The sequence below is a fragment of the Carcharhinus amblyrhynchos genome, chromosome 26 (genome assembly GCF_965287045.1).
Source record: "Carcharhinus amblyrhynchos chromosome 26, sCarAmb.v2.hapA, whole genome shotgun sequence".
Taxonomy (NCBI): domain Eukaryota; kingdom Metazoa; phylum Chordata; class Chondrichthyes; order Carcharhiniformes; family Carcharhinidae; genus Carcharhinus; species Carcharhinus amblyrhynchos.
In genome coordinates, this window is record NC_137349.1 from 4,463,168 (window position 1) to 4,484,504 (window position 21,337).

Consider the following 21,337-nt stretch of genomic DNA (forward strand, 5'->3'; position numbering starts at 1 on the left):
CACCTTCGATCTGTCCAGGAAACACAAGTGTCTCATTTGGTGTAGGCTAGCTTCAAGAAGGAGAACATTCATACCAGCGTGATCGACCTCATTCCTCCCAAGACTGCAGATTCTATGCGTTTCATAAGCTAATCATACCCATGATAACTAAACACCAATAAATCACCTTTTACAAGCACTGTCATGAAGAACTATCTCTATAGTCTTAAAAACATTGAGAAGTAATAATTAAGGGATGCCTTTATCAGTTTCAGTGTTATTTTCTTTGTGATACAATAAAAAACATTGAACAATGTGACATGCATACATTATGACTGAATGTATTAAACCTGAATTATCTGTGGCACATTTCTGGAAGATTGTTCACTCCCAAATTCACACTTACCAGATATCTTATTTCCCAGCAGTTTCTCATCAAAGTTGATGCAGAAATGCCTTGGAGTCCCCTAAAAGAGATCAATGATGGAGCTACACTACGCACAAGGTAACAACGTAAAAAGACACAAGGCTGTCTTCCTACAAGAGTCACTTACCTTTTAGGCCATTTGAGTAATCTTCTGAGTTACAAAATCATGGAAACACAGAAACTAGAAGCAGGAGTAGGCCATTCAGCCCCTTAGACCTACTCTGCCATTTATTTTGACCATAGCTAGTCATCAAACTCAATATTCTGATCCCCTTTCCTCCCCATACCCCTTATCCTCAAACTATGACCCTTAGTTCTGGACTCCCTCACCATTGGGAACATTCTTTCTGCATCTACCCTGCCTAATCCTCTTAGAATTTTATAAGTTTCTATGAGATTCCCCTTTTACTCTTCTTATCTTCACGCTGTATGCAAATTAACTTCTGAGTTTCTATGATTCTCCCTGTGTCCATTGCTCCATCTCTTTAACCCTGAAGAAGAATCAAACGGACTCAAAACCATAGAATCCCTACAGGGCAAAAGGAGGTCATTCTGCCCACTGAGTCTATGCCAATTCTCTGAAAGAGCATCTTAACCAGGCCCCACCCCATCCCCATGCCCTATTCCCATAATGTGGAGATGCCAGCGTTGGACTGGGGTAAAGACAGTAAGAAGACTTCTTACTGTCTCACAACACCAGGTTAAAATCCAACCGGTTGCACTTTAACCTGGTGTTATGAAACTTCTTATTGTGCAAACACCACACAGACAGTGACACAAGTTGGGAATTGAACCTGGGTCCCTGGCGCTGTGAGGCAGCAGTGTTAACCATCCTACCACTGTAGCATTGAAGGCTAAGACCAAGTGCTGGAAAATGGGATCAGAATAGGTAGATGCTTGGTGGCTTGCACAGACAAAATGGGCCGAAGGGTCTCTATTAAAGCCGCTCTATGTTGACAGTGTGGGGGGTTTTGGTTCAGAGGGCACAGTAATGTGCTTTGTGCCTCTCTCCCTCTGCTGTCGAGGTCGGTAAAATTCAGGAACGAGTGCGGGGGCTGTTTATTTCTGATCTTTCCATATTTACACTGAGGGCGAGGCGCTGCTGCAGGGTGCAGTGTCAGCGTTAAGTGGAGGGCTGTTATAAAAGCAGCCTCCTCCCCCCCGGCTCTCGCTCCCCTTTCCTGCCCCCAGGTGTGGACTGACCCCTCACTGCAGAGGAATGAGTTTGGAAAGCCAGGTCCCGATCTTCTCGCAGGGCGAGGACTGTAAGCCGGACTGGAGGATAGCGAGTGCCGAGTACAATGACAGCGATACCCACTTAGAGATCCTGGGCAAACCAGTCATGGAGCGCTGGGAGACTCCATACATGCATTCCCTGGCCACCGCTGCAGCCTCAAAAGGTACTGTTTAATTTCCCTCTTCAATCAATCTGACAAGCCACACACACACACATACTTATACAATCCTGCTCACACGGAATGTCTTTTAAATCTAGGCCACCCCGAAGTGGACCATTTTTATTTAGCATACTCTCCTTTTCAAACATTTATAACTGCAGCACTCAACCTTCCTCTGACCGCTACCAAACCTCGCCAAGCTGATTAAGATATAAAATCAGTTCTTGGTGCACCCAGCTCATTATAGTTCAGGGGAATGATTTGATTTGATTTATTATTGTCACATGTATTAACACACAGTGAAAAGTATAGTTTCTTGCGCGCTGTATAGACAAAGCATACCCTTCATCGAGAAGGAAAGGAGAGGCTGCAGAATGTAGTGTTACAGTCATAGCGAGGGTGTAGAGAAAGATCAACTTAATGCGAGGTAGGTCCATTCAAAGGTCTGATAGCAGCAGGGAAGAAGCTGTTCTTGAGTCCGCTGGTACCTGACCCCAGACTTTAGTATCTTTTTCCTGAAGGACACACTGTCACTTTGTGCAAAGTTTCAGTGTTTCCGTAACGTAAGCAAATTTGAGAATGAGATTCAAGTTTGAAGCCAGCTGAGATGTCAAGATTATCATGGACACAAATTTAAATCGTGTCTCTGGGTTTATCCTCATTATGTGGAGATGCCGGTGTTGGACTGGGGTAAGCACAGTGAGAAGTCTCACAACACCAGGTTAAAGTCCAACAGGTTTATTTGGTAGCACGAGCGTAGCAGGGGTCAGATCATTTTCTCTCATTCTTGGGAACTTTACAAAGTTCTGACCACAAGTTGGTCCGTCCCATATTTAAGTTTGGTGGCTGCAAATGAGTAAATGGCAAGTGCAGGAAAGAGAGATTTACTGCAACATGATCATCAAGTGGCTTTCACTCTATTTTTTATTCCAGTCTTAAAGTTACAAAGGGGATTTTCACACTAAATGTAAATCTACTTGTGACTCATAAATAAAATTTAACTTTAAAGCCAATGTACAGAATGGACTGGGCAAACCCCAAATCCATCCTTTTCTCCGCCCCCCCCCAACCCCCTGCCCAAGAGAGACAAACAAGATTCAAGCTGACAAGATAAGGCATTGCATCCTACCTAGGGATTGAGCTGATGCTGGATCTTAACCTCAAGGCTGAGTGATGACATAGTGAGGGTGGCACGTGGTGAGGGTGGCACGGTGGCACAGTGATTTGTACTGCTGCCTCACAGCGCCAGGGACCTGGGTTTGATTCCTGCCTCGGGTTACTGTTTGTGTGGAGGTTACATATTCTCCCCATATCTGCCTGGGTTTTCTCCGGGTGTTCTGGATTTCTCCCACACTCCAAAGATGTGCAGGTTAATTGGAGTGGCCATGCTACATTGTCTTTTAGTGTCCAAAGATGTATTGGTTAGGTGGACTTGCCATGGTTATGGGGTTAGGACAGAGGGGAGGATGTGGGTGGGATGCTCTTTCAGAGAGTTGGTGCAGCTGTGATGGGTTGGATGGCCTCTTTCTATGATTCTATTGTATGATTCTATGAATATGCAATATTTACACCAGTTGTGTGAAAGTTGAAGTGTCAGAGCTTGATGGACTGATGCAATGGAACAATGTTAAATAGCAAAGAGTGGAATTTTCCCACCCCGCCCAGCACAGGACTCGTAATGGGAGGGACACGGACCATGCAAAGGTCAGTTTGACCTTGGGCAGGATTTTCTGGCACTGAGACAAGTGTGGCCTGAAAATTCCTCCCAATGTTTGCTGAGAATCAGAACAGTAATCCACAAACCATTTTGACAAATCATTAATCATTATCCACTCAGGGAATGGTCATGGACGAGAGTACTGATTGTATTAAAGGGACCTCCTTTGTATCAGTAACCAGCAGGTATGTTTGAGAAAATTATTTTGAAAATATTCTTTACAGTTAAGGCAGTAAAGAAAAAATGGTATTTACTTGTGTACAGGTCTGTAAGACACATTCTAACTCGTTCAGCTGATGTGTTAACTTAGCACCAAGATTGAATTTGTCTTGGTGTTTTGCTAATTAACTCAGGTAATATTATCACAGAACTTTTTGAAATACATTACTGATAATGAGCGTATGTTTCAGGGTAAAGGTCTGAAACTGCTTTAGACGTGAGTGTCCTTATAAATGTGGGTGTCCAATTTCAGATATGAAGATGAAAGGCAGGATTTTACACCTCGCTCGTTCCAAAACCATAAAATCCCGCCTGAGGTCAATGAACCTTCCCTTTGTCTGTCCCTTGCCTGCTCCGATTCTCATGGCGGGCTGGTAAAATTCCAGCCAAAGTCAGTTTACTAATTCAGTACAATTAGATTTTGGGTTCACTGACTGTTGCAGAATTCACTGCTCGTCCCTAATTTCTCCTTGAACTGAGTGATTTGCTAGACCTTTTAAATCAACAACTGATCTGATTTAATTTATTATTGTCATATGTATTAACATACAGTGAAAAATATTGTTCTTGCATGCTATACAGACAAAGCATACTGTTCATGGACAAGGAAAGGAGAAATGCAGAATAAAGTGTTACAGTCATAGCTAGGGTATAGAGAAAGGTCAACTTAATACAAAGTAGGCTCGTTCAAAAGTTTGAAGCAGCGGGAAGAAGCTGTTCTCGAGTCGGTTGGTATGTGACCTCAGACTTTCATATCTTTTTCCCAACGGAAGAAAGTGGAAGAGAGAATGTCCGGGGTGCGTGGGGTTTTTAATTATGCTGGCTGCTTTTCCGATGCAGTGGGAAGAGTAGATGGAGTCAATCGATGGGAGGTTGGTTTGCGTGATGGATTGGGCTACATTCACAAACTCTTGTAGTTTCTTGCTGTCTTGAGCAGAGCAGGAGCCATAAATTGTGATACAACCAGAAATAATGTTTTCTGTGGTGCATCTGTAAAAGTTGGTGAGAGTTGCAGCTGACATGCCAAATGACTGCTGTGGATCTGGAGTCACATGTAGACCAGACCATATGACAACAGCAGATTACCTTCCATAAAGGGAACCTAATGGGATTATTATGACAATTGATTTATGGGGTCACCATTCAACTATTAATTGCAGATTTTTATTTTATCTATTGTGGTTGGATTCAAACCCTGAACCCCAGATCATTATCCCAAGTTTCTGGATTACTATCCAGTGACAATACCACTATGTCACCACCTCCCTATGTCCACATTTTCTGTGTGTAAAGTTATTTGTCAAAACTACAATTGCTTCTTGTCTTGCATTTACTCAACTGTTGCACACTTGTGCCAGGTTGTCACTCATTCAGAGGTTGAAGTGAGGTCTAAAACAGCTGCAGTTGGCAGACGGCTCCATACAGTGGCCATTTACCCCTGTGGTGCACTCATTGAAAAAATATACAGGTATAGGATACATTTTCTTAAAAAGCATTTACCAATTGCATTGTTTTACAGGTAATCTTCCCATTGCACATTGTCCGAAACATAGAGATCGCTAGAAGCTGCAACATAAATACTTCGCTATGCCTTGTCCATCAGGACATTTTCTCCCCTTCCCTTTTGTCTGTTAGCTGCCAACCCCTAGGTTGCTTCAGTGTAACAATATCTTTCAGCTGTCTTTAAATATCCCAGTTTGGAATTTGGACATAGAGGCGATGCAGTGACCTACAGTCAGTCACCTGAGAACACTGGGCCAGTGCAAATATCTCGTGGAATTCTACAACCAGCAACATGTGTCAAAGTACATCGACAGACTTGCTAAGCCAACAGCTGTTAGCTGCCACCCTATTCTCTGTTGGCGAAGCAGAATCTGGTGACTCTGTTATCTGCAACAACATAAGTGCACCTGATTGAATAGTAATTTGTGTAGCAGTTGATGGTGGGACAAAACAATAATAAGATCAGTTTCTTTCTCTTGGCTTAGGAGGACGTGTTCTGGAAATTGGGTTTGGAATGGCAATCGCGGCCACTAAGATAGAATCCTTAAATATTGAAGAGCACTGGATTATTGAGTGTAATGATGGTGTGTTTAAAAGGTTGCAGGAGTGGGCTAAAGAACAACCACACAAGGTGAGTGCCCGATGGCTAGCCATTGGATAGTCTTGTAGTTGTTCCAATAAAGAAATATCTCTTCAAGTTTATTGATTTCTCTGCAGGCCTTGTGCTTGCAAGATGTAAGAGTGGAAGTGAAACGGCTCAACTGAACTCACTGGGAATCAGGGGGAAACTGTCCGCTGGCTGGAGTCATACCTGGCACCAAGTAATGTGGCTACGGTTGTTGGAGGTCGATCATCTGTTGCTGAGTCATTATTGGGAGAGTTCCTCAGGCTAGTGTCCCAGACCAAACCATCTTCAACTGCTTCATCAATGACCTTCCCTCCATAATAAAGTCAGAAATAGGGATGTTCACTGATGATTCCACAATGTGCAGCACCATTTGTGACTCCTTAAATACACAAGCAGTCTCTGTCCCTTTGCAGCAAGACCCGGATAATATCCAGGCTTGGGCTTATAAGAGGCAAGTAACATTCACATCACACAAGTATTAGGTAATGACCATCTCCAACAAAAGAAAATCTAGTTGTCTCCCCGTTCATTGGCATTACCACTGCTGAATCCCCCACTATCAACATCCTGGAGGTTACTATTGACCAGAAACTGAACTGGACTAACCATATAAATATTGTAGCTACAAGAGCAGGTCAGAGGCTGGGAATTCTCTGGTGAGTAACTCACCTGTTGACTCCCCACAGGGTGGGGGGGTGTTCATGACAGGCATACTTCTGTTTCTATGAGACATTAAACTGCTACGTCAGCCTGTTCTGTTGGCTCAGGTAAATGTTAAAGACCTTGCTTTGAGGAGAGGCATGGAATTTTCCTGGAATCACGACCAACCCTCAGCAAACAACAGAATTCCTGATCAATCATCTAATTGATGGTCATGGACCTTTGCTGTATGCATGCGAAAATCACTAACCTACATGACACTGCTCACTGTTTTAATGTAATATGGGACATGCTTGAGATATTTTGGAGAGATTTAAGGCACTATTTGAATGCTAGTTTTTCGCAAAAATCCAGTCTGCAGGTGCAGCAGGTGATCAAGAAGGCGAATGGAATGTTAGCCTTTATAGCGAGGGGGATTGAATATAAAAGCAGGGAGGTCTTGCTGCAACTGTACAAGGCACTGGTTAGGCTGCAACTGGAGTACTGTGTGCAGTTTTGGTCCCCTTATTTACGTAAAGATATATTGGCCTTGGAGGGAGTACAGAGAAGGTTCACCAGGCTGATACCAGAGATGAGGGGGTTAGCTTATGAGGAGAGATTGAATAGCCTGGGTCTGTACTCATTGGAGTTTAGAAGGCTGAGGGGCATCTTATAGAGACTCACAAGATAATGAAGAGGATAGATAGGATAGAGGTAGAGAGATTCTTTCCGCTTAGAAAGGAAACCAGAACTAGGGGGCACAGCCTCAAAGTAAGGGGCGGTGGGGTGCAGTTTAGAATGGAGTTGAGGAGGAACTTCTTCACTCAAAGGGTGGTGAATCTCTGGAATTCACTGCCCATTGAAGTGGTGGAGGCTACCTCGTTGAATATATTTAAGTCACGGGTAGATAGATTTCTGATAGGGGAATTAAGGGTTATGGGGAGAAGGTGGGAAAGTGGAACTGATCCACTTCAGATCAGCCATGATCTTATTGAATGGCAGGGCAGGCTTGAAGGGCTAGATGGCCTACTCCTGCTCCTATTTCTTATGTTCTTTCCTCCATATGGGAAATCTCAATAGAATGTTACAGCACAGTAACAGGCTGTTTGGCTCATCAAGTTGTTATCGTGTTTTTTTCTTACAAGAACTGCCTGGAAAAATTATTGCGAACAGCCAAATAACATTTATAATCTGTTGTTAATTTAAATCAATCTTGTACATTTTTCAATGCAGATTGTTCCTCTCAAGGGTCTCTGGGAGGATGTGGTTGCAACATTACCAGATTCACATTTTGATGGTAAGTTTGGCATTAGCGTTTTATCCTGGGATATCTTTATTAGTCTATTTATCAAAGTTTTGACTATGTACACAAATTTTAACATTTTCTTCAGTAGTAACAGAAATTATATTTAGAGGTGAGATTTAGAAGACAGAATCCATTTAAAACACTGAAACTAATGTTTATTAACATATTAATTAACTAAAAACTTGTGTTTATATATTCTATCAAGTAAAGTTAAATGACCCGAGGAGCTATATCGGAGCATTATCAACCAAAATTTGACATTGAATGCAAATAAAGATGTTGGCTGGAATTTTACTGTCCCACCTGCCACAGGAATTGGAGAGGTGAGGGGTGGCCCATGGACAGATCTGTTGACCTCAGGCAGAATGTTATGGTTTTGGGATGAGCGAGGCTGTAAAATCCCACCCATTAGGACAAACGGCCAAAAGCTTAATCAAGGAGATAAGCCATGAGGAACACCTTAAAGAAGGGGAGAGAGAGAAAGAGAGAGGAAGAGGTTTAGAACCGAAAGTCCAAAGCTTTGAATCTAGGAAGCTAAAGTTACCAACAGTGGAAGTGAGATTAAATCAGGGATATGGAAGAGGCCAGAATTGGAGGAGTGCTAGGATATCAGAGGGCTGAAAGGGAAATTTAAGGAATTCAAATAATTTAAACATTGGTATGCGTGTTCTGCTGCTCGAGAACATGGGAACATTTGAATATTTAATGATGAAACTGATGAGATTGAATGATTAAGAGCTTTACTACTATATCAATATCTTATATATGCTGACTGTCCATTTCAGATAGTCTGAACTGTTTTATTAATAGGGTCTAATCATAAAATCCACCAAATGGACATCTAGGGAATTTGAAGGTGATGGTTTTCCCATGCATGTGCTGCTCTTGTCCTCTTAGGTGGTAGGCATATGAATGAATCATTCAGTAAGTTCGGTGGAATTGCAGTGAAAAAGTTATGTTCAAAATTCCCAAAGAACATATTTTCAGCATAGTTGACTGATGGGACGAAAGGTGCCATTTCCTCCAATGGCTCAGTGGAATTAGGAGAAATATTTTCTCTGGGGTTATTATTGTGTGGAATTATGTTCCTCAAAAAGCAGTGAAGGCTGGGTCATTGAATTGATTCAAGGCAAAGTTAGATAGATTTTTGAGAGACAATGGATTGAGGGTTTATGGGGGACAGATAGGAAAGTGACGTTGAGACCACAACCAGATCAGCCATAACCTTACTGAATGGTGGAGCAGGCTCGAAGGGCTGAATGGCCTGCTCTTGTGGCAGAGTGGTGAGCACTGCTGCCTCACAATGCCAGGAACCGGGTTCGATTCCCAGCTTGGGTCACTATCTGTGCGAAGTCTGCATGTTATCTCCATGTCTGCGTAGGTTTCTTCCCATAGTCCGAAAGTCAGGCTGGTTAGGTTCATTGGCCATGCTAAATTCTCCCTCAGTGTACCCAAACAGGTGCTGGAGTGTGGCGACTAGGGGATTTTCACTGTAACTTTATTGCAGTGTTAATGTAAGCCTACTTGTGAGGAATAAATAAAACAAACAAAACTTAAACAGTGCATCATCCTGACTGGACAGATTCCTAGAATCAATCCCCTGCCCATTCTGAGTAAGCTAATCTCTGTTAGGATGACAGTTTGTACCAAGAGGTGAATCAGTGATCAGGCAGGTTTGTCTCCGAGGCTAGGGTAGGGTAGATGATCAGGGTAGCCGATGCGTTGCCTGATGCAATTTTTCAAAGCCGTCTCAGCCTTTTGTCTAAGATCAAGCATCAGATCAAGCTCAAGATGGGTTGCGATGCATCATCTTGTCAGTTTAGATCTTGTTTGTCCCTCCTGTGGGGACCACAAAATGGATTCAATTTGATTTTGAATTTTTGGATGGAATAAAAACTTGAAAAATAACAGCTTGTACTGAGGCACCTACTTTAGGTGGGAGAGAGGGGGGAGAATTGTCCCTGATAACTATCCTGAGACCATAGGCGGGATTTTCTGGCACGCTCGCCCCAAAGGTCAGAAAATCCCACCCGAGGTCAACGGATAATCCGACTTTTGCGTAGTCCGTGTCCTGCCCGCTACAATCCCTGTGATGGGCAGAGTGGGAAACTTTCCCCCCATGTTGGATATGTACTAGTTTGAGATATTCTGAGATCAGCATTGAGCTGAGATACCAGCTGGAGCTGAATAACATTGAAATCACCAACAATGATAGCAGTCAGTAAAGATTGTTTTACAAATCCAAGTTTGATAGTAACATGGGAACACGCGGTGAGAAGAAATAAAGGTTTAAAATAGTAAATAAATTGAAGAGTTTGGTTCCAGATTAAAGTAGAACATTTTTCAGTCCTACCCTCCATTTGCACTCTCTAATGTTTTTGTAATTAAGAAAATAGCTTACAGTACAACAATACTTTAATAAACTTCCATTTGGAAGGGAAAGAAAAGAGGAAGGAAACAGCTGTGGCTGGAAGGAGATGAAAAAGGAAAGAAAACAAAAGTTGAAAGAAGAAACCCCACCAAGGTGGTACAGTGGTTAGCACTGCTGCCTCACAGCACCAGGGACTTGGGTTCGATTCCTGGCTTGGGTCACTGTCTGTGTGGAGTCTGCATGCCCTAATCATGTCTGCATGGGTATCCTCCGGGTGTTCCAGTTTCTTCCTACAGTCTGAAAGATATGCTGGTTAGATGCACCGTCCGTGCTAAATTCTCCCTCAGTGTGTGTGCACAGGCGCCGAAAATCAATAACAGCAATAGTCAGATCTGCTTTCATGTGTGATATACATACAACCCAATTAGAGTCAGTTAGATGAAAGTAGGGAGCTGTAGTTTGTCAAACTAATCTAGGAAAGGTTGCCAAGCTCCATAAACGCCACCAGCAGAGCCTCTTATAGTGTAATTTATTTTCTCAGGTTCTGTATAAGATCACATCTCTAATCAGTAAAAGAGGGCAGAGCAAACTGCTTCCAATTTAATAGAATGACTCTAGCTAATAATATAGAAAAGGCAAGTACAACAGCCTGAGCTTTTGTCAAAGGGATGCCATTTAGTTCCATGCCAACAAGTGCTGTAATAGGAGAAGGTTCAATGTTACTACTGAAAATGTGAAAGTGATATAAAAACCTTTGTCTGAAACAAAGCCAATTTAGAACACAACCAGTAAATATTAAATCACAATTTGGATAAATCACAGATAGTTCAACTTTGAATAGGTGGGTACAATGTAAGATTTTAAAATGGAGCAATCCATGTCTTGCACATACAGGTGAGGAATGTACCTGAGAGAGAAAAGACTTCCAGTTATCTTCTCATAAGTCTGAATCAAAATCTTGCTCCCAAAGTCTATCATTGCTGATTTCTGTCCCAATATTGCTCGACCTCTTGGCAGACTTTTGACATGTTGCTTGTTCTACAACATGAACACAGCTGTTTACCTAGAGTGGCTGTTTGCCCCCCGTCTTTTTGTATGTATCCTTGGATTCTAAATCATACCATAACAGTGAACTCCACAGGTACTGAAAAAGCTCATATGGTTCAGATCGAAGGAGTCAATTAATTACACATGATAAACAATAATAACAAAATGACAGGTTGAGTAAACTTCAAAGATTTGAATAGTGTTGACAGGTTGAATCGTGAAAAGTGCTCTGTATTTGAATGCAATGTATGTTGCAATTAGACATTATGGGCTGGATTCTCCAACCTCACCCGCAGCTGAGATTCTCCAGTCCTGCTGCAGTGAACAGAGATTTGGCTGAGCGTCACATTATCTGTTTCTTGCTGGCAGAGGCATCGGGGCATGAACAGCTGGAGCATTCTGGCCAATATGCTGTTTAACAGTTTAGTTTAAAGTTTATTTATTATTGTCATATGTAGGCTCACATGAACACTGCAATGAAGTTACTGTGAAAATCCCCTAGTTGCCACACTCTGGCACCTGTTCGGATATGCTGAGGGAGAACTTAGTATGGCCAATGCACTAAACCAGCACGTCTTTCGTACTGCGGGAGGAAACCCATGCAGACACAGGGAGAACGTGCAGACTCCGCACAGATGGTGACCCAAGCTGGTGAACCGAACCCAGATCCCTGCTGCTGTGAGGCAGCAGTGCTAACCACTGTGCCACCGTGCCGTAATTAGTTTAGAATGATGGAACTGAATTTTTTTAAAACATTCTTTCACTGGGTGAGGGCATCACTGGATGACCAACATTCCTCATCCCGAATTGCTCTTGGGATTGCTTTTCTCCACTACGGTTCCACTACATTTCGAAAGCAGAGGTATGATGTGTTGGAGAATTAGACAGCAAGTCCCAACTCCAAATTTGAGTTAGAACTGCCACCGTAGACAATCTGCTAAAAAATACCTGTAATGGCACTATCACAGAGTTTACAGATTAGTCACTGAGTGAGTAGAGGTCACTAAAGTTAATACAGTTACAGAGCCATGCTTTCCAGGATTTGATTGCCACTGAAATTCCTATTGGGGAACAGTAGCTGTCAAGAATTGGCTGTCTGTCCAACATTAGAAATTCAAGCCTGGAAGTTTAAGCCAGTTGGCTTTGCAACCAGAAGCTGCATATGGCCGTGGTGTAGTGGTATTGTCACTAGACTAGTAATCCAGAAGACACCAGCTAATTTTCTGGGAACTCGGGTTCAAATCCTGCCATGGCAAATCTGGAACTAAAAATCAAATGATGACCATGAAACCATCGTTGATTGTTATAAAAGCCCATCTGGTTCACTAATGTCCCTTAAGGAAGGAAATCTGCTATCTTTACCCTGGTCTGGCCTACATATGACTCCAGACTCACAGCAATGCGCCTTTGAGGGCAATTTGGGATGGGCAATAAATGCTGGGCCAGCAAAGTCCAAATCCCATGAACAAATTTTAAAAAAAGGTGGTTTATTGCCCATTGCTAAATGTAGAACTGGGAGTTTGTTCGGTTGTGTAAAAATTAGTAATTTTATATAATCATAGAATCCCAACAGTGCAGAAGGAGGCCATTCGGCCCATCGAGCCTGCACCAACGACTCACTCAGGCCCCATCCCCGTAAACCCACATATTTACCCTACTAATCCCTCTGACACTAAACAGCAATTTAGCATGGCCTAATCCGCACATCTTTGGATTGTGGGAAGAGACTGGAGCACCCGAAGGAACCCACGCAGACACTGGGAGAATGTGCACATTCCACACAGTCACCCGAGGCTGGAATCAAACCTGGGTCCCTAGGTGCTGTGAGGTAGTAGTGCTAACCATTGTGCCACAGTACCACCATGCTGCGCAGAGGTTTTCTTCTTTCCTCTTTTTCCTTCTTGCCCCCAGCGCAACAATTTACCCTGCTTTTAAAGCGTTATCTCTTATCCACCTACAAGATCTCAGCAAATAGTTTGGTGAGAGTTAAGCCTTAATCTGTTTTCCCCACTTTAATCCACACACATCAGAATTTCAGCCAGGATCACTGACTAGCAATCAGGAACTGGATTCTCAGCTTGTTTTTCTTGGTTGAATGGCTCTGAGGTCAACTCCTGGGATCAGTAAACCTGGCATAAAATTACAATCAAAACTGTAATTGTGTCAGTCCGTGTGCCTGAGGACAGAGTTGTCTCCATTAATTAAGCAACTGAAGAATGATATTTTTATTGCTAATTGAAATTTCTCATCCTTCCTCCTTTGACCTTGTACCCCTTTATCTCTTTAACCTCCTCTAATTTGACAACCCTGCAACAAAGCAGTTGTAACATTTTACAGCACAGAAAGAGGCCCTTCGGCCCATTGTGTTCACACTAGCCATCAAGCACCTATCTGTTCAAATCCCATTTTCTCTGCCTTCCTCCAGTTCTGACTTTATACATCTCTGACTTTCTTTTCCCCATCATCTGTAACTGTACCTTCTGCTGTCTGAGCCTCATAGATAGTCACTTACAGCGCAGAAGGAGACCATTTGGCCCACTGAGTCCATGCTGGCTCACTGCAGAGGCACCTAGGCAATCCCATTCCCCTGCTTGGGCGCTGTAACCTCACAGGTTAATTTACTTCAACTGACCATCCAGTTTCTTTTTGAAATAGTTTCCATAGTTTCTTCCACCACCCTCGTAGGCTGCAGATTCTAGGTCATTATCACTCACTGTGTAAAAAAGTTTTCCATAGAAACTAGAAGCAAGAGTAGGCCATTCGAGTCTGCTCCACCATTCATTTTGATCATGGCTGATCATCAAATTCCAAATCTTGACCTCCCCTTCCTCCCATACCCCTTGATCCTTTTAGCCCCAAGAGCTATATCTAATTTCTTCTTGAAACCACACAACACTTTGTCCTCAACTACTTTCTGTGGTAGTGAATTCCACACATTCACCATCCTCTGGGTGAATTTCTTCTCACCTCAGTTCTAAAACGTTTGCCCCTTATCCTCAAACTATGACCCTTAGTTCTGATTTCCCCACCAATGAGAACATTCTTTCTGAATCTACCCTGTCTAATCCTGTTAGAATTTTGTAAATTTCTATGTGATCCCCTCTCTTCTAAACTCCAGTGAATATAATCTTAACTTAGACTCACCACACGACAAGCCTCACATTCCCCTGCCTCTCTTGCCCAAAATGTTAATCTGTCCTCCCCTAGTAGAGTCCAGAATGCTCTGACATTTTATCCTTGAATATCTCCTCCTCCTCTTATGATCGTATAGTCTCTCTCCTCCTTAAAATCTACCTCTTTGACCAATCTTTGGTCCTAATGTTTTCTTCTTTGGCTTGGTTTTAATTTCTCCTCTGTTTCTACCTTGTGAAGGCAGCATGGTGGCACAGTGGTTAGCACTGCTGCCTCACGGCACCAGGGATCCTTGCTCGGGTCACTGTGGGTGGAGTCTGCACATTCTCCCCACATCTGCGTGGGTTTCCTCCGGATGCTCCAGTTTCCTCCCACAGTCCAAAACTGTGCCTGCTAAATTCTCCCTCAGTGTACCTGAACAGGTGCCAGAATGTGGCGATGAGGGGATTTTCACACTAACTTCATTGCAGTGTTACGGTAAGCCTACCTGTGACACTAATAATTCAACTTTGTTAATTGCTATTTTCAAAAGCGCTATGTAAATGCAAGTTGTTGTTTAACCTCTGGATGTGGAAACAAATGGTAATTCTTTTTTTATTTGCTTTTCAGGAATTCTTTATGACACTTACCCATTGTCAGAGGAAACCTGGCACACACATCAGTTTGCATTTATAAAGGTAAGTGCAGTGTGGAGAGTGTTCCAGATTTTGCAGTCAGCCGTGAATGATTAGTTTCTGATTGCATTTAACTCCTGCTCACAGTCTTTCTGTGGGCTTTTGCACTGGAAATCTGAAACTGTGCCAGACTCCACAGGGAATCTGGTCCCTGGCCACAGAGGGCAATCAACATTTTCCAATGAGCTTAGTGCCGCAACTTTACACTCACAGGAGCAAAACAGTGCCGTTACTGGAAATCTGAAACAAAGACAGAAAATGTTGGAAATAATGCAGAGGATCAGCCAGCATCTTTAGAGAGAGGAAAACAAGAGTTAATGTTTCAGGACCTTCCCTCGACAGAGCTGGAAATGGTTTTGAGGAAGGGGTGGGAAGTGGAACAAAACAGAAGTCTGTCACAGGACAGAGGGCAGGAGACATGTTTGTTGCTTTTCCCACTATTACCCCTTCACCTGTTCAAAATCTGTTTTTAACTTTTCCCTGTTCTGATGAAGTGTCACCGAACAGAAACGATAACTCTGTTCCTCTCTCCACAGATGTTGCCAGACCTGCTTAGTATTTCTCGCATTTCCAGTTTTCCTTCCACACACACTTCTGTGATTCTTTTATATTTGGGATTTTTGCATTTTTCTGTAGATGGTGCTCTTGATTTTTAGGAGGTGTGGCCTTAGTATATTGAATATAAAGTAAGTAGCTTCACAACACCAGGTTAAAGTCCAACAGGTTTATTTGGAATCACGAGCTTTCAGAGCACTGCTCCTTCATCAGGTGAGCGAGCAGCGCTCCGAAAGCTTCCAAATAAACTTGTTGGAATTTAACCTGGTGTTGTGAGACTTCTTACTGTGCCCACCCTAGTCCACATCTGAAATAAATTGGGTATGACAGTGGGGAGAAAGGAAGTCTAGCATTTTGTGCATGTAGATTTGCATTTCTGTTTAATTAAATGTTTAGTCTGTTCAGCAACCAATTAATTAAGGGTAACTATTTACTCAAAACTTCATCTCATTGTCTTGTGTATGATGTAAAAACCAACACCCACCTCCCACTTGTTTCGATGTCATCCTATAATTTTCCACATCCACTCCTCCGCCACTTCTTCCAGTCATCCCCTTGCGCCTTCCATCTAAATCTAATTAACTCCCTACAATCTTAAAATTGCAATTGATATTGACACTCCTTGTGCAAAGCCATGGGAGGTTAGTTAGTTCAATGTATCAAATAAACCTAAGAAGGACACAAGGACAGACTGCAGCCAGATCAAGTTATAATCATTAAATTCCTTGTCTTTCAGGGTCATGCCTTGCGATTGCTGAAGCCTGGTGGTGTTCTTACATATTGCAACCTCACCTCCTGGGGAGAGCTGTTGAAGGGAAAGTATAATGACATTGAAAAAATGTTTCAGGTAAAAATGAAACACGCCCATTATCCGAAGCTACTGAGCAATCTGGGAGCTCCATAGCGCTTGTATTTTTCATTGAGTTATGGTAAAATTAATCTCATTGTTCAGTATTGATGAGCAATGCTATGCAACCCAAACCTTTTGTACCTGGGATGTGCTCCAGCTATTCTGTAGTTGTCTTATAGCTGCTTTCAGAATGCAATCTTGTTACTTAAAACCAGAATTCCTTTGGAATATAAATAGACCAAAAATCAGGGATTAATTTAAATAACTCATTAATAGGATGGTGAAAAGGGCATATGGCACACTTGCCTTCATCAATTGGGGTATCGATTACAAAAGCAGAGAGGTCATGATGGAGTTGTATAGAACTCTGGTGAAGTCACAGCTGGAGCACTGTGTGCAGTTCTGGTTGCCACGTTATCGGAAGGACATGAACACACTGGAGGGTGTGCAGAGGAGATTTATCAGGATGCTACCTGGGATGGAACACTTGAGTTATGAACAGCATTGATTCTCTAGAAAATAACTAGAAAAAGACCCAGTGGAGGGGTCTTTTTCCGGTTGGAGGTCCGTGACAAGTGGTGTTCCGCAGAGCTCTGTACTGGGGACGTCTGCTGTTTGTGATATATATAAATGGTTTGGAAGAAGATGTAGCTGGTGTGATCAGTAAATTTGTGGACGCCACAAAGATTACTGGAGTTGCGGATAGTGATGACCATTGTCAGAAAATTCAGCAGGATATAGATAGGCTGGAAAATAGGGTGAGAAATGGCAGATGGAATTTAATCCAGATAAATGCGAAGTGATGCATTTTGGTAGATCTAATGTTCGCGGGAGCTATCCAATAAATGGCAGAACCATCAGGAGTATAGACACACAGAGGGACCTGGGTGTGCAAGTCCACAGATCCTTAAAGGTGGCAGCACAGGTGGAGAGGGTGGTGAAGAAGGCATATGGCATGCTTGCCTTTATTGGACAGGGCGTAGAGTATAAAAGTTGGCATATGATGTTGCAGCTATACAGAACATTGGTTAGTCCACATTTGGAATACTGCGTCCAGTTCTGGTTGCTGCACTACCAGAAGGACGTGGACGCTCTGGAGAGAGTACAGAAAAGGTTTACCAGGATGTTGCCTGGTATGGAGGGTCTTAGCTATAAAGAGAGATTGGATAAACTGGGGTTGTTCTCCCTGGAAAGACGGAGGATGAGGGGCGACCTAATAGAGGTGTATAAAATTATGAAGGGCATAGATAGGGTGAACAGTGGGAAGTTTTTCCCAGGTCGGAGGTGACGAACACAAGAAGTCAAAAGTTCAAGGTGAGGGGGGCAAGGTTCAACACAGATATCAGGGGGATGTATTTTACACAGAGGGTGGTGGGGGCCTGGAAGGCACTGCCAAGCAAGGTGGTGGAGGCGGACACGCTGGGATTGTTTAAGACTTATCTGGATAGCCACATGAACAGACTGGGAATAGAGGGATACAAACGGATGATCTAGTTGGGCACATGAGCGGCGCAGGCTTGGAGGGCCGAAGGGCCTGTTCCTGTGCTGTATTGTTCTTTGAAGTGTTCAAGATTATGAGGGGCATGGACAGGGTGGATAGGGAGTAGCTGTTCCCCTTAGCTGCAGGGTCAGTTACGAGGGGACAAGTTAAAAGTGAGGGGTGGGATGTTTCGGGGGGGATTGAGGAAAAGGATCTGGAATGTGCTGACTGGGAGGGTGGTGGAGGCGGGATGCCTCACATCCTTTAAAAAGTACCTGGATGAGTACTTGGCACGCCATCACATTCAAGGCTATGGGCCAAGTTCTAACAAGTGGAATTAGGTGGGCAAGTCAGGGCCTTTCGTCTGTCAGTGTGGACTCAATGGGCTGAAGGGTCTCTTCTGCACTGTGGAATTCTGTGATTTGGTGCTTTTGTGTCCTAGGGAAATCCCAGGAGTGTAATAGAATACACTCCACTTGCTTAGATGAGTGTGGTTCCAAGAACACTCAAGAATCTCAACACTATCCAGGACAAAGCAGCCCATTTGATTGGCACCCCATTCTCCACCTTCAACATTCACTCCCTCCACTGCCGTGGGTGCAGTGAGTTCAATTTATAAGATGCACTGCAGCAGCTCAGCAAGGCTTCTTCGATAGCACTTTCCAAACCTATGAACTCTGCCACATTGAATAAAGCCAGGAGTTGCTAACACCTGCGAGTTCCCCTCCAAACCATACAACATCCTAGTTTAGAAATTTATCGTGGTTCCTTCGACATCACTGGATGAAAATCCTGGAACTCACTTCCCAGCAGCACTGTGGATGTATATACACTGCGCACACAGCAGGAGTTCACGGCAACAACACACTGCCACTTTCTCAAGCGTTATTGGGTTTGAGCAATAAATGCTGGCTTTGCCAGTGACAACCATGTCCTAGTAACTAATAAACTTAAAAAATATTTTTGGAAGACAGTAACATTTTATAAACAAATATGACAGTCAATTTGCACACAGCAAGGTTTGACAAACATTAATGAAAAGACAGTTTAATATGTTTTGGTTCATATTTGAAGGATAACATTTGGCCAGGGCAGGGAAATGACACCATCTGGATAGACAGATGGGACATCAGTCTGATACCTCATCTAAAGGACAGCATCTCCAACACAGCATCACTCCCTAATGTAAACCTCAATAAAGTCCCAAGACCTTTAGTGAGGCTGCGACCCACAATTTTCAGATTCAGAGGTGCAAATGGCATTCAAAGGCACATCACACGAATCAACAACTTAAAGAGCCTTTAAGATATAAGCTCAAGAGTGATGATAAATTTCCAGTCCATGCAAATTCTTGAAAAGATGGAGAAGGCAGCTATTCATGCCTTTTATTCTGGAATTGAGCAGCCTGAATCCAGGTTTCAGTGACTATGGACCTACAAGACTTGCCCCAATTTCATGTCAGCTTAGTTTAGTTACGGCACAATGAGGATGGCCTTGGAGGGCTGAAGGGTCTATTCCTGAACTGTACCTTTCTTTGTCAATCAACTTACAATTGGCAAACTCAATTAAACATCAAAGAGTCTTTAGATGAGGTGCAAAAATGATGCAGCACAGTGGTTCTGTGAGGTTGAGGTTTGTGCATTTTCAGGAAGAGAGTGAGATTTACTTTGCATTAAAGCTGTTCTATTCACCTGATGGTTACAGCCAGTGCTCAAGTTGTAGTGTGTTTCCCTGTGCCAATATCCCTCACCTCAAACATCGAAAAAAGCTTTTTCAAAAATATAAAGGCTTTGACATGTTGAAATGATTATATTGCTGTGTAAATAATCTTGCATGTCTGGGATAAGCCTGTGCTGTGTTATCAGTTTCACATTTCCTATGTAACTTATACCTTTTTAATCTGTCCAGGAAACCCAAATGTCTCATTTGGTGGAGGCTGGCTTCAAGAAGGAGAACATTCATACCAGCATGATCGACCTCATTCCTCCCAAAGACTGCAGATATTACTCTTTTCATAAGATGATCACACCTATGATAATTAAACACTAACCAGCCACTCTTTACCAGCACTGTTATGAAGAAGCATTACGGTCTTAAAATTAATTACTAAGAGATGGTTTTTTATTAGAGTCAATGTATCAAATGCATCCCAGATTCTTTGTGATATCAAGAAAAATGTCAAACACAATTAAGATGTTGACGTGTATGCATTAATTTTGAATGCGATGAGGCTGTATTATCGGTGTCAAGTCTTTGGAAAGCCATTCACTATTTGTACTATAGGCATCACAATTTCAAAATGTGCATTCCCACATTTACCTCAGTCCCAAACTCTCACTCACCAAATGTCTTATTTTCTACAGTTTTTAGTAGCAGTCAGTGCAGAGATGCCTCGGAACACACTAAAGGAGACCACGGTGGAGCTATACTGCACTTAGGGGCAACTCAAAATGATGCGAGACAGCCCACCTGACCGGAATCTCCTACCCAAGTAGAATCCACTTGGTAATGTTCTGGATTATGCCACTTTGCACTGCTGTTTATGGATTTGAAAACGACAACAAAACTGAGGTAAAGGTTTTGTTCTTCGCAAAGCTAAGAAGATATTTGGTTTGCTGACACCCATGGGAAAACGAAGCAAAACATCCAACAGCTGTTGAGCAAGATGTTGCAAACATTATATTTGAAGGAAACTTGTATACATCAGAATTAAAGAATTGGCCATATGTCATATATTTGTCTCATCATCTCTTCATATAGAAATTACTTCTCATAGAATCCCTACAGTACAGGAGGCCGCCATTCGGCCTATCAGGATTGTAGTGACCACAATCCCCCCACATTTACTCTGCTAATCCTCCCGATACTAGGGTCAATTTAACATGACCAATCAACTTAACCCACCTAATCTTTCGGACTGTGGGAGGAAACCGGAACACCTAGTGGAAACCTATTTAGACATGGGAAGAAAGTACAAACTCCACACAGACAGTCAATCGAGACCAGAATTGAATCCAGGTCCCTGGAGCTGCGAGGCAGCACTGCTAACCACTGTGCTCTGTGTTTGGAGAAACATAAACTGACCATAACACTACTACAAGTCTCCCTCTCCACTATTCCTGGAGTCTACTGACAAGAAAGTTTTTTTTTGCTTTTCTCAATGTTACTCCCCAGTCAGCCTAAAAGGAGTATGGAAGAGCACTTGGTGACTTTCTCTATGAACCCCACCCCCGCTCCCCACAATGCTCGAGAATGTGTATTGCAGATTCTCAAAAGGTGGTTGTAGAGAACGGATTGTGTCATTTTAAAAAATGGACAGGAAGCTTTATTGTGCCAAATGTGATTTGTAAACAAGTTATGAGTTGTTTAGTTGCCCTGCAGCGCCAGGGACCAGTGTTTAATTCCAGTCTCTG

The 21,337-nt window shown here is 42.8% G+C and overlaps 1 protein-coding gene across 1 annotated transcript; it reads left to right on the forward strand.

The window, feature by feature from the left end:
- The first annotated feature begins 1,545 nt into the window (after positions 1–1,545).
- On the forward strand, positions 1,546–20,657 carry gamt (guanidinoacetate N-methyltransferase). The gene is made up of 6 exons (XM_080212632.1): positions 1,546–1,806; positions 5,728–5,873; positions 7,743–7,806; positions 14,975–15,042; positions 16,331–16,441; positions 19,833–20,657. The coding sequence occupies exons 1-6, from the start codon at positions 1,626–1,628 to the stop codon at positions 19,971–19,973; spliced, it is 711 nt and encodes a 236-aa protein (XP_080068758.1). The 5' UTR covers positions 1,546–1,625; the 3' UTR covers positions 19,974–20,657.
- Positions 20,658–21,337: the final 680 nt, after the last annotated feature.

Bases quoted from the DNA above. Each gene is read 5' to 3' on its own strand.
- gamt (XM_080212632.1), top strand. From the start codon at position 1,626: ATGAGTTTGGAAAGCCAGGTCCCGATCTTCTCGCAGGGCGAGGACTGT. The intron at 15,043-16,330 runs GTAAGTGCAGTG...CTTGTCTTTCAG, and splicing joins ATCAGTTTGCATTTATAAAG to GGTCATGCCTTGCGATTGCT. The intron at 16,442-19,832 runs GTAAAAATGAAA...TAATCTGTCCAG, and splicing joins ACATTGAAAAAATGTTTCAG to GAAACCCAAATGTCTCATTT.